This window comes from Dipodomys ordii, unplaced genomic scaffold, assembly GCF_000151885.1.
Source record: "Dipodomys ordii isolate 6190 unplaced genomic scaffold, Dord_2.0 Scaffold168, whole genome shotgun sequence".
Taxonomy (NCBI): domain Eukaryota; kingdom Metazoa; phylum Chordata; class Mammalia; order Rodentia; family Heteromyidae; genus Dipodomys; species Dipodomys ordii.
Genome location: NW_012267384.1, coordinates 2571327 through 2585486, shown reverse-complemented (window position 1 = coordinate 2585486; position 14160 = coordinate 2571327). Strand labels below are relative to the sequence as shown.

At 35.6% G+C, this 14160-nt stretch overlaps 1 protein-coding gene across 1 annotated transcript in view; it reads right to left on the bottom strand.

The window, feature by feature from the left end:
- The window catches only part of Strn3 (striatin, calmodulin binding protein 3), a 69068-nt gene that overhangs the window by 13526 nt on the left and 41382 nt on the right, over positions 1-14160 (bottom strand). The window contains exons 8-10 of the mRNA XM_013033446.1: positions 7732-7872; positions 2103-2236; positions 201-376 (exon numbers count right to left, since the gene is read on the bottom strand). Of these exons, the coding sequence (XP_012888900.1) occupies positions 201-376; positions 2103-2236; positions 7732-7872 (451 nt within the window). The remainder of the gene's footprint in view (positions 1-200; positions 377-2102; positions 2237-7731; positions 7873-14160) is intronic.

Here is a 14160-nt window from a genome sequence, read left to right as displayed (position 1 = left end):
AGCCAGAAGTGGCGCTGTGGCTCAAGTGGTAGAGCGCTAGCCTTGAGCTGAAGGACAGCACCTAGGCCCAGAGTTCAGGCCCCACGACCAGACCAAAAAAAAAAAAAAAGAAAAGAAGAACAGATACAGGATGGTAAAAAGGAACAACAACTCATATAAGCAAAATCAGAGGAAAATACTACTAACAATAAAATATTTACTTTTTGGCTGGAACTGTTTTTTGCAAGTTCCATAGTTTCAAGGTATGGTCCTCAGAGGCAGTAACCAGCACAGGTTCTATAGGATGAAAAGCTAATGCCCGTACTCCATCAAAATGGCTACGTAGTGTATACTTGGGATTCCATGTCTTTCGAAAAGCATCTTTATTGGCAGGCAGCTAGAAAGAAAACATGCACTATTTATTGGTAAAAATCAATAAATTCATAGGTATATGGAGTTTTTGTTTGTTTCTTTTTGCTGTGTTTAAAACATGTTATTTAAAACTTACTAAAATGTCCGACAGAAATTTAAAATACCTTAAAATAATTATGAGACTTTATATCATTTAATAAGCATTCAGAAGAATAATTTCAGAAGCTTTTCAAATACCCAGGTTAAATGAAGAATTCCTTAATCTGCCTTTACCTAATCATCATGCTAAACTCAAAAGTTCCTATTATATTATATATCAGATGAAAACCAAGTCACTACTATTGCTGCAATACTTTACATCAAAATGAAATACATATATAACCAAATAGCCATATACATGTGAAGTTTCCAAGGCAGCAAGTTAAGGTACTATCTAAAAGTCTAAAATAGAAACCCTTTAATAATATTTTCATATTTTTTCTAATTCTTAGACTTGATAGATTTAGTCTTTTTACCCTTATTTCTCCATCTGTAAAAATAAGCTATTAAGTCACTTCTAAAGCAGTCAAGTTTACTTGTACTTAGTTGCACATAAAACTTAAAAAGTTTAGAATATTTAGTATTCCAGTATTTATTAGACCCAGTCCATCAAGGCTGTTATCTAAAAAAAAACAAAACATGCTAACATTAAGTATAAAATATAAGGGGGTGGGGCTGGGAAGGTGGCTCAGTGGTAGAGCGCTTGCCTTGCATGCATTGAGGCCTTGGGTTCGATTCCTCAGCACCACATAAGGAAAATGAAAAGGCTGGAAGTGGCGCTGTGGGTCAAGTGGTAGAGTGCTAGCCTTGAGCTGAAGAGCTGAAGGACAGCACCCAGGCCGAGAGTTCAAGCTCCATGACTGACAAAAAAAAAAAAAAAACAACAACATATATATGTGTGTGTGGGGGGGGGAAGTTATAAAGAAAAAATTAACTCGCTGAAAAACTGCAATTCACTAACATCAAAGTACAGTTCACTCTCAATTGCATGTCAAATGTGTATAAATCATTGATTCAAGAGTAATTTTAAGCTGGGCATCAGTGGCTTACGCCTGTAATCCTAGCTACTCAGGAGGCTGAGATCTTAGGATCACGATTCAAAGCCAGCCCAGGCAGTAAAGTCTGTGAGACTTTTATTTTCAATAAACCAGCAGAAAATCAGAAGTAGCACTGTGGCTCAAGGGGTAGAGCCCGAGGGACACTACCCAGGCCAAGTTCAAGCCCCATGGCCAAAAAAAAAGAGTAGTTTTAGCTATTAGCACTTTTTCCCACCAATCCTATTCGGCTCTCTTGCCTCCAGATGGAGTTATTTAGGAAATGATGCAAGCTAACTTTAACATTATTCTTTAGAAAGAAAAAAAAATCAAGAGTATGCTTCTTATCAATATACATAAAAATTGGTTCAGATTATCTACTTATTTCTCGTTAATGCCCATATATGGCTGAATTTGAGTATATAACCAAGAGCTAACTATTCAAGATGTAATATGCTGACCATAAGGTAATCACCCAAATTCCTAACCCACCAAAATACCTAAGAAAAATTTAAGCACCAAAGTTATAAAAGAAAAACTTCATGTTATTTCTAATTAATACATTGACACACTTAAATATCTTTTCCATGCACCTTGACATAAATTGTTTTACTGATTCCAAAAAATAAGGAGCCTTCTATTAAATAATTACAAAATTAAAAATAAAACTGCACTTACATCATAACTATAGTCTGCATCATTTGTTACCGTCAAGTCTGCAAGGTCTCCAAGGCCCAGTACACTTAACAAAACATCATCAGAACCCATAATAAATGACTTGCCTCCTCCAGATGGAAACGTTATTGGTTCAGCTATAAAGAACAAAACCGCTTCTTAAATGCTGAAAAATCATACAGTACAAGACAATATTGTAGGGGAAATTTAAGCACTTAACAGTTACATAATTTAATAGTATAATGAATTTCTACCTTCCTTCTTCTACCAAAAAAAAAATCACTAAGAAGTAATAAACAAGTATGGTGAAAATGTAATGTACCCATCTTCCACAAATCAAATATGCACTAACTACACGTTTATAATCAAGGATGGGAGGAAGGGCATAAAAATTTTATTTAAATCTTTACCAATTCAGTAAATGTAACTATGGCTTACTTGTTAAATAAGAAATAAATTTTGTTTGATTAATGGAATCAAATATCAGATTTCAACTATTTATGGGAAACAAATCTCAACTAATTAACCTATTAGTAGCTCATACAATATTTTTTAGAAAGCTAATAAGGCTAACTTCTTTTGCTTTCTAAAGAATTACTAGGTATTCTAGTCTTGATAAAAATATAAGCATTCAATGTTAATGACTTCCAAACTGTCTGCCATATCAGCCAGTAATAACAATGGTCTAGGACAAGGCAGTTCTACCACTAGTAACATTATTCTTCTATATGGTTAATTCATGAGATCTTCAAATGCCTTTCAGCTTTAAAGATTTGACTATGATTTTCATTTTAATGACCTCTTCTATTTATATTGTGTCAATTAACTTATGTTAGCTATTACTATTCAACTGTACTATTTACCTTTAAAATATATTTCTGCTTAGAAATACATTTTTGTTCAGAACAGCTATTTTAATTTCAAACAAAATTCACAGAAATGCTTCATTTAACTTAAATTTGTATCATATGCATTATTATAACTTTGCATGTTGATATTAACAATTCCAATTATACTTTTCTCTACATTGTGATTAATCTCTTGTCATAGTTTGAATGACTCTATATCAGCATCTAAATTTTTACTCTAACACTTAGAGTGTAAGCAATAATTTTCAGTGTCATTTCAAACATGTTTTGAGAGCTAAATGTTAATGTTAAAGATGTCCAGATGAATATTCAACTCATAATAAAATATCTCAAAACACAATTAAAATTCATAAAACTTAAAGGAAACACTAAAAAAGTAGATTTTTTAATTGCTGTGAAAATTACATAAATTTATTACACTTCAGAAAACAAGGATAATAAAATTTAGACATCACAAAAACTATCAAAATATTTCTGGGAAGATACAATGCATATTACTATGGTAAAAGTAAAGATCACCTTTATTAGAGTATTTGTTATTTTATCTCATCAAAGTTGTAGAATTAGACTCAAAGTCACCTTTAGGATTTATCAGAAAGTAAAACTGATAACATAAGAGAAAAAATAGAAATGCTAAGGATTTACTTTTTCAATTATTATACTTACTGAATATGAACAATATGTAGCACTGATCTTTCCTATCAATACCAAGGTGTACAGTTACTAGTAATACCAAAAATAGTCAAGAACTATCAAATCAACAGCTTAAAATTATGTTTAAGAACAAATACATGAAGGTTATCAAGTAAAATTTACTATTTGTTGCTACTACAAAGAATATTTTTAAACTCATAATTTGACCCTAAGACAAATTAAAACAAAATGCCAAAATTCTTCCCACTCACAACTGTACAAACAATCACTAAAAAAACTGTAAAAGCTCAATGGAATAACTTTTACTTTAACATATTAAAATGTTATGTTGTAAATTATTTTCCCAGGACTATTTCTGATCAACCACTGAACAATTTAGGGATATGCTTAAAAAAAAAATGGCAGCCAGGCGCTGGTGGCTCACGCCTGTAATCCTAGCTACTCAGGAGGCTGAGATCTGAGGATCGCGGTTCAAAGCCCGCCCGGGCAGGAGAGACTATGAGACTCCTATCTCCAATAAACCACCAGAAAACTGGAAGTGGTGCTGTGGCTCAAGTGGTAGAGCGCTCGCTTTGAGCTGGAGAGCTGAGGGACAGCGCCCAGGCCCAGAGGTCAAGCCCCAGGACCGACCAAAAAAAAAAAAAAAAAGGCTTGGCAATACTAGCTAGTTTTCCTTGAGTTTTAGATTAATTTGCAAACAACAACAAAACCCTAGCATTTTATGTTTATTTCTAATTAATCATGTAGCTATATTTTTATTCTTTTCTCAAAAGATATCTATCTTTTATTATATAGCAACTATTCTGCTTACTTGGTTTTTATTTACATATATAAATACAAACATGCAAATACCTCTTAAGGTGTTATTTTTCCTTTCCACATCAACCATCATTGTGGCATATGGCAATGATAGTAAACATGCAATTTGTTTTCCCTCATTTTCCTGCCAAGTAAACTAATTGTGTATTCTACAAATTCATATTAATACTGATAGCAATTAACAATTCAAGACAAAGTAATAATTTGTTTTTAATTTAATGACACCAACTATAGATAGCACTTTTACTAAGTATTTACTAAAATAGCATCAAATAATTTAAGATATTATTGTTAGCATTTTCTTTCTTCTTTCCCTCCCTCATCTCTCTCTCTTTGTCTCTCTTTTTTTTTTTTTTTTTTGCCTGTCCCAGGCCTTGAACTCCAGGCCTGAGTGCTGTCCCTAAGCTCCTTTTCCTCAAGGCCTTATCACTCTTGAGCTACAGCATCACTTCCTACTTTTTCTGTGGTTAATGGGAAATAAGAGTTTCATGGACCTTCCTGAACAGGCTGGCTGTAAAGAGCCATCCTCAGATCTCAGCCTCCTGAGTAGCTAGGATTACAGGCATGAGCCACAGAAACCTGGCTAGTATTTTCTTTTATATAAAAATACTACAGTTTACTAGATCTTATATAAGGTATTTGTCATAATTCTGTAATTTTCCTTTTTCATGAACACTATGACTAAGAAAGTCTGTAAGTGACACATCAAACTCCTTTATCTTCATTTTAGGCGAGGTGAGAGGATAAGGAGTATAGATACTGGGGATCAAACCTAGGGCATTACATATACTAGACAGGCAGACAAGAACTCTATCATATTCAGGTATATCCCCAACCCTCCCCCAATTTTATCAAACCTGATAAACACAATAATAAGCTGGTTGCATTTATGCAAATGCAAATATGATAGATCTTAAGTTTTTAGTAACAATAGTTTGAAGGTTTGTGATATACAAGTACTTCTCCTAAAGATTAGACCTTCATTCTTTTTTCTTTGTGCCTTGGGGTTTAAACTCAGGGCACTGGGGGTGGGAAGGTGGCTCAGTGGTAGAGCGCTTGCCTTGCATGCCTGAGACCCTGGGTTCGATTCCTCAGTACCACATAAGCAAAAAGAAAAAAGCCAGAAGTGGCGCTGTGGCTCAAGTGGTAGAGCGCTAGCCTTGAGCATAAGAGCTGAGGGATAGCGCCCAGGCCCAGCCCAGAGTTCAGGCCCCAAGACTGGACCCAAAATAAATAAATAAATAAAATAAACTCAGGGCACTGTCTAAGCAATATGCTCAAAGTTAGTACCACTTGAGCCACTTCTCCACTTTCAGCTTTTTCGAGGATTATTTGGAGCAGAATCTAAAGAATTCCTGCCTGGGATGGCTTCAAACCATGACTCTGAAATCTCACCCTCCTGAGAAGCTAAGATTTCAGGTGTGTGCCATCAGAGCCCAGTAGATACTCAATTTTTATACCTTGAAAGATAACAAGAATATTTTAAGGCATAAAGCTAGAAGACTGCTACAGAAATTAATTATATTTGATATAAACTCAAACAGCTTAAGTTTTACTAAGATTTAAAAGAAATCTGTAACTTACATTATAAAAGAAATCTGTAACTTACATTTATTCTATAAAATACATACATAAACACACCTAAAGAGCTCTAAATTGTTTTTGTCAGTACTAGGGTTTGAATTCCAAGCATCACACTTTGATTTGCTACCCTGCTCAATTCTTGCTGTCTTTTTGCTGGTTAGTTTTGGAGACCTTTGAAGAGTTTTCTGCTGCAGGTAGCTTCATACTGTGGTTCTCCAGATCTCAGCCTCCTTATTAGCTAGGAATTCAGATGTGAGCTACCAGCAGCCAACTCTAAACTGGTGAGCTTGATTGTTATGTTTTTCCCTATCAAGTTGGTATGAGACATTTTTAAAGGCTTCATAACTTTTGTAAGGCTTTGTCTTATTAAACTAGAAAATCTGTATTTTAAAATGTAAATTATAAAAATTCTACAGCGTTACACTATATTATTTGATATAAAAAGCTCAATTGCTATGTGCATTTTAGAAAATACATTATCAAGTAAAATGAGTAAACGAAAATTAGATCCAGAAAAATCAGCAGATTATTTTACTTCTCATTGCTTCTGTTTTGGTTGTTTTCCCTTCAATTTCCTACAGATTAAAAAGGTTAGGGTAAAGGAAGTAATTAAGGTAAGGAAAAAGGCAAAATTTTCACTATCAGCTGTAAATATGTAACTACAGAAAACTTAAAGGAGAACAAGATGTTTTCAAAAAGTTTGGCTGTGGTGAACAAACCCTTTACACAGCAAAAAAACAGAAACATCAAATAAAATTAAATGTATGACATATCAGCCACATATTTATTAAAATATTTATATAAAAATTCAAATTTACTACTTAGAATTGTAACTAACAAGAACCGGAATTATAAACTAGTCAAGTATATCTAGCATCTTAAACATTTTTTTTCCCTTGGGCTGGGAAGGTGGCTCAGTGGTAGAGTGCTTGCCTTGCATGCCTGAGGCCCTGGGTTCGATTCCTCAGCACCACATAAGCAAAAAGAAAAAAGCCGGAAGTGGTGCCGTGGCTCAAGTGGTAGAGTGTTAGCCTTGAGCTGGAAAGCTGAGGGACAGCGTCCAGGCCCAGAGTTCAGGCCCCACGACCGGACCCCCCCCCCAAAAATTTTTTTTTCCTGAAACTGATTTCGAATAAGTGGTATTATCATTTTCTGTACATGTGGTTTAGCCAAATATTTGAAAATTCACTATGAACTCATGGACATTTGATACCAAGTAGAAGATATTAACATTCCTTTATCCTACAATGATTAAATTAGAGAACAGCTACACATTTTAGAATATATGTGTAGAGTTCCCAGTGCAATGCCTAACTCTTGGCTGTCTTCTAGCAAGTGGTAGTTTTTAACAGTTGCTAAAGTTAAGCCACGAGAACTCAATAGTCTTTCCTGTATTTAAAACTGATTTTTTTGTAAATTATTTCCTGTTTCTAGAACTGTACACTTTATGTTAAATTTAAGGAAGGTGAGCTGAAGTGACCTATAATAGAAACAGCTTCACCTAACATTAAAAACAAAAATATATACGAAGAGAAGCAAAATGTCCCAAAGTCCCTAAGACAATTATACAAAGAGCTTGCCCAACGCCTTCTCTGAAGATCATATATAATGATCTCCAGCATTTTATACAACATCAAATGTGCAATATTAAGATGTAATTTCATGTCTTCTGCAATATAAACAAACATGGTAGCTAAATTTTGTACCTTCCTCTGCTCTTGAACCTTCATGATCAGTCATTCTAGTAGAGGCTGACCTAGACTGATTAATGATTCCTGAAGGGATGTGGGGCAGCTCATCATCTCCCAGATCAGCTATCATGTCGCAGAGTTTTGTCCTGTTGACCCCTGTAAATTAATGTCAGCAGTAGAGGTTCACTTAATGGCTACTGCCTGACTTGCTAGCAGCCTTAGTAAAGCAATTACTAACAAAACAATCTATAAAGAATTCCAACTTATTAAAATATTTTCCATATCATCCCCCCAAACACATTAAGATTTTAAATATTTACTATTCTATAGTTATCTGTATATCTTAAAAGACATTTTAAACAAAGATGGGAAGAGTGACAGAAAAGAAGAATGGGAGAGAATGGAGAGAAAGAAACTTCTATTATTAAATGCAAGTTATGTAAGCTCACAGACACAGAAGTTACCATTATTTTAACAAAGGCAAATTTTGGTGCTTAAAGTTACTAGTTTTACTAGTGCAAAGAATAAAACATAAGCTTTTCCAACTTAATTCACTGTTTAAAAACATAAGCTTTTCCAACTTAATTCACTGTTTAAAAAAGTGAAAGAAACAAATACAAAGACATTTATAAGGGTGCAACAAACAATTAACTTTCCCTGGTATCTTTCTGGATATTTTCCTGTAAGTACAAATTTAATAAATCAACTCCAATTTTACATTTGTTAAAACTGTTCAAAGTGTTTTTGTGTCTTTCCAGATCTGCAAACACTAGCTGTCCCCTGAGTTCTCTCAATTTCTCATAATATGAAAAATCAATAGTCATAAAACCATAACTTTCAGCTACTCCCCGGATAACCAAGTCCAAATCATACAAAACTCAAAGGCTTCCACGGTACTGTGGGAATTCTTTGATCTGATAACTTCAGGAATGGCACACAAATTTATTTTGAACCATGTAATTTGAAAGAAAATTTTAGCCTTAAAACTATCCACTAACATAACATTAATGGATTATTAAACTACTATGGTTATTCTATCATGATTATTAAATTCAGTGGCTAAATATTAATTGTTCTACATACAGGAAATGATCCTTATCTATAGACCCATAATGAAATGGAAGGGCAATGAGAGGCTAAGACAGGTAGAATTTTATACATTAGTTTCACTTTATTATTAATTTCCTAGCTTCTTAGAAATGTTTATACAGCTTCTAAATATTTAACACTGAAGTCTGAATTTCCTAAAAACATAGTAGGGTAAATTGCTGTTACCTGAGCTGTTCCCTTGCCAATGAACTGACCATGAACAAATTCCTTAATTAAAAAAAAAAAAAATACTGGCCGGGCACTAGTGGCTCAAGCCTGTAATCTTAAGCTACTCAAGAGGCTGAGATCTGAGGATCATGGTTCAAAGCCAGCCCAGGCAGAAAAGTCTGCGAGACTCTTATCTCCAAACACACACACACACACACACACAGTTAAAGCCTCAGGAGGGACACACACACGCACGCATGCACACACGCACAGAGCTAACTGGATACCAACCATTTATTAAATTCAACAGGAAAATAAAGCATTACTTTCAAACAAATAACCTCTCATTTATAGTAACTTTTCTACTTGAACAATTATCACCATAGCCAGGCGCTGGTGGCTCACTCCTGTAATGCTAACTACTCAGGAGGCTGAGATCTGAGGATCATGGTTCAAAGCCAGCTGGGAAAGGAAGTCTGTGAGACTCTTATCTCCAATAAACCACCAGAAAACTGAAAGTGGCTCTGTTACTCAAGAGGTAGAGTGCTTGGGGAGGGCAAAGGGAGTAAGGGTAGAGAAGGGAAAAGCTCCAATACCATCAAAAAATAAAATTCTACAGGCAAATCTTAATCACACCACAGTTAAAAATTCCACTATTTGTAAAATACTGGGAGGGCGGAAAGCTGTTGTTTTTGTTTCTTTTTCTTATTTAAAGAATCATTCTGTAAAGCCTAGTGCTGGTGGCTCTCAGGAGGCCGATATCTGAGGATTGCAGGTCAAAGCCAGCCTAGGCAGAAAAGTACTGGCACAACACGCACACACAATCCACATACATACCAAAAACTCCTTTATTCAAATACTCACATTCTTTTTTTTGGGGGGGGGAGGGGGTTCAGTCATGGGGACTGAACTCTGGGCCTGGGCACTGTCCCTCAGCTCTTCAGCTCAAGGCTAGTGCTCTACCACTTGAGCCACAGCGCCACTTCCGGCTTTTTTCTTTTTGCTTATGTGGTGCTGAGGAATCAAACCCAGGGCCTCATGCATGCAAGGCAAGCGTTCTAACCACTAAGCCACCTTCCCAGCCCAAGACTCACATTCTTGTAGCAGGGCTTTTAGGTTTTGTTAAAGGTAAGCTCTACTTGCCATCTGTTGAATTTTAAGTATTACAACCATTAATTTTTCAAGTGAGACATGCCGATTTACATGTAACTTTTTGGGGGCCAGAGATATCCTGAAACCAAGAACCATATGCCTTAAGACATGATTTAGATTTTTTTCCTTTGGAAAGTCTCCAACTAAAAATTGAATGTATTGTAGAACAGGCCAATGACCAATAGTGGCAGAAGTAATATCAAACTATGTTTTGATGTGTTGGCTCAACTACTCAAGATGGCTGTATAGCCCTGTAATCCTAGCCATTCAAGAGGCTGAGATCTGAGGGTTGGTGTTGGTGTTCTGGAGTATCCATGGAGCCTTCAAATAAAAATTCAGATGGGCTTTGCAGAAACTCTTAGCCAACATTTTATGGCATACAAAAAACAAAAACAAAAAAACTGAGTAAACTACAATCAAATTGCAAATGAATTGGCTTAAAAGGAGACAAAATCCTCACCACTAGTGCATCAGATTTTTTTTTTTTTTAAACAAACCATAGTTCTGTGCTACTGGGTAATGTTAGGTTAGAAAGTGATTATCTGCAAAATGTTACAGATTCCGGGATCACTAACTAAAAGGACAGATCTTTAAGATTTGGCCTTTAGAGTGCTTTTGAAGTCCTATGTGTCAGCTCAAACTGACAGATTTTCTTTCTGGTGATTATCAAGCATTTATTCTTTTGACTTGATTACTTGCTCCTGTTCAAGTGAACTTATTACTGTAGCTGAAGTCATGTACTTGCCAATTAACTATTTTCTATTCCAAAAGAATCATTTTTCAAAATTATCATCATTCGCTCAGCAACCAAAATTGTCATTCTAAACACTTTGGGTCAAGTTTAAACTAAAATCTTGTACTAGATCTTGTAAATGGTTCAAAATCTGATTTTATTTGTTCTATCCAATCCTTTTTTTTTTTTTTTTTTGCCAGTACTGCAGCTTGAACTCAGGGTCTGGTCACTATCCCTGAGCTTCTTTTGCTCAAGGCTACACTCTATCACTTGAGCCACAGTGCCACATCAGTCTCATGCGGATTTTTCTGCCTGGGCTGGCTAGGAACCACAATCCTCAGATCAGCTTCCTGAATAGCTACATTACAGGCATGAGCGACCGGTGCCCGGCTAGAAGTTATTAAATATTGAAAATAATTTCACAAGAATTGCTATCTATCATAATAAAAAGATATATTTCAGATGTGAATAATCTTCCTAAACATGTGAAAGAAAAATAGGACATAAATATTAGAAACACTACTGTAATATAATTATATCTTTATTATTATCAATATTCACCAAGTAGCACAGTGCCAACTTTAATCCTAGCTTCTCAAAAGCTGTCAAAAGATGAAAAAAAGAGGGGCTGGGAAGGTAGCTCAGTGGTAGAGCGCTTGCCTTGCATGCATGTGGCCCTGGGTTCGATTCCCCAGCACCACATAAGCAAAAAGAAAAAAAGCCGGAAGTGGCGCTGTAGCTCAAGTGGTAGAGCACTAGCCTTGAGCTGAAGAGCTGAGGGACAGCGCCCAGGCCCAGAGTTCAGGCCCCACGACCGGACCCCCCCCCAAAAAAAAATGATGAAAAAAAGACTTCATAAATTGAAATCATAGCTTTGCTATACTTTGCTGAGCATCTTCCAATTGTCAACTTGTTTTGCTTTTTGGTGCTGGGACTTTTGAATCTAAAGCCTCACACAAGTCAGGCAAACACTCTACCACTGAGTTATATATGCTTAGTCTTTAAATTTTCTTTTTCTCTCTCTTTTTTTGGTCAGTCATGGGGCTTGAATTCTGGGCCTGAGCACTGTCCCTCAGCTCTTCAGCTAAAGGTGAGTGCTCTACCACTTGAGCCACAGAGTCACTTATGGTTTATTGGAGACAAGAGTCTCACAGATTTTCCTGCCCAGGCAGGCTTTGAACTGGGATCCTCAGATCTCAGCCTCCTGAGTAGCTAGGATTATAGGCGTGAGCCACTGGCACCCAGCTTCCCAAATTTTCTTTCTAAACTCATTTATTATTCTTATTTTATTTTGCTTTATGTTTTGGCAGTATTGGGGTGTGGACTTAGGACTATGCAATTTGTCCAGATGGTACTCTACCACTTTAGTCAGGACTCCAGCCGGTCGTGGAGATATAGTCTTGTGGACATTTTTGCCCAGGATAGCTTCAAACTACAATCCTCATGATCTCAGCCTTCTGAGTGGTTAAGATTACAGTTGTAAGCCATCAGCATCTGACTACTATCTACTTGATATTCTAAATATTTTTTTAAATGCAATAAAATATTTCAAATAAAAAATGTGAAATGTGATTAGCAGTAATGAGAAAGTTATAATGATATTCATGTAATAAAACAGTAAATATAATATTTTGAATAATCACTAAGTATAATTAAAAAGCAGTTCCTCCTTGCTCATGTAATGTATGATATTTTCACAATTTAAAAAAAGCAGTTTCTAATTACTGCTGGAATTTATAGTAGAAATACCCAAGAAAACTTCAAAACTATTATTCTAAAATACAACCTACCTACCTACTTCTTAACCATGACTTCCAATTATATGTTTCTAAATAAACTGCAGTACAATGAAAAGCACTGATTATGCTTACAGATGGTTACATTGTTTTTAAATTCACATACTCATGACATTTATCTTTGTATGCATTACATAATTTTAAGCAAAATAGTATTTTTTAATAAACTCAATAACCTGACTGTCATACCCACATACAAATACTGAGAGATTTACGGTAAACTTACTGTTGCTATCCTTCTAGTATATCTAATTTTAAATTCAATCTTTAATATAGTCATTGTGGTTGGGATTATAAACATTCCCAAAAGGTTTGGGCCCAGTTGATGGAATTATTGAGAAGTGGTAAAAACTAGAAGTAGGAGCTTAGTAAGTCACTGGGGGAGAGTAAGGAGAGTTTCTGTAGGACCCTATTGGATTCCTCTATCTCTGCTTCCTGGCTACATGAGGTAAAGCAGCTTTGCTCTACCAACTGCTCTCTGCTATGATGGGACTTACTCCTTTATCACAGGCCCCAAATTAAAGTACTAAAAAACTATGGGTGGAAATTTCTATTGAGCAAAATGAATCTTTCCTCATTATTTATTTTTGAGCTAGGGTGTAGCCCAGGTTGGCCTCAAACTCTGGACCCTGCCTACATTAGCCTCTAGAATGGTAGTATCACAGGAATGATCGTGTTTATGTGTATGTGTTGTAGGGAGTACCAGTAGTGGAGCTTTTAAGTCAGGAGCTTGAATTTTCCCCTCAGTCATTTCACTCATAGCTGGCACTCTACCACTTGAGCTACACTTCTGGTATCCGTTTTTTTGCTGGTTAATTGGGGATGAGAGTCTCTTCTGATTTTTCTGGTTGGCCTAGCTTCAAACCAAGATCCTCAAATCTGAGTAGTGAGGATTATAGGTATGAGCACTGGCAATTAGTTCTAGAAATTTCTTCTTTTAAATGAAAAAGAAACCCTAAAACAAACAGTAGAATTTATAGTTTGATACCATCTAAAGCTTGATAATCTACTGGGAGTCTTGGAATGTATTTTCTTAAACTTCAACTGCAAGACAGATTCAGAGACATTTTCAGATTGAACTTTATATTCAAGAGCAAAAGTTTTTAATTCATAAAACTTCATAAAGGAAATATTCAAACATTATTTCATATTCTTTAAGATACTGTTTAGAAACCTCATCCATATATCTACTTTTATGACTATCCTTAAAGATAGTGTCATTGTCTGAGTGCTGGTGGCTCATGGCTTGAATGAAGTTAGTCCAAGCAGTAAAGTCTGAGACAATCTCCAATTAACCTCTAAAAAGTTGGAAGTAAAGTTATGGCTCAAGTAGTAAAGTGCTACCCTTAAGCAAAAAAACCTCAGGTCAGTCAAGCCCAAGTACCAGCACCAAAAGAAAAAAAAAAAAGTACTAATATTTGCAGAAGTATTCAAAATAAAAAGCAATATAAAATTTAACTGATGGGGGCTGGGAAGGTGGCTCAGTGGTAGAGTGCTTGCCTTGCA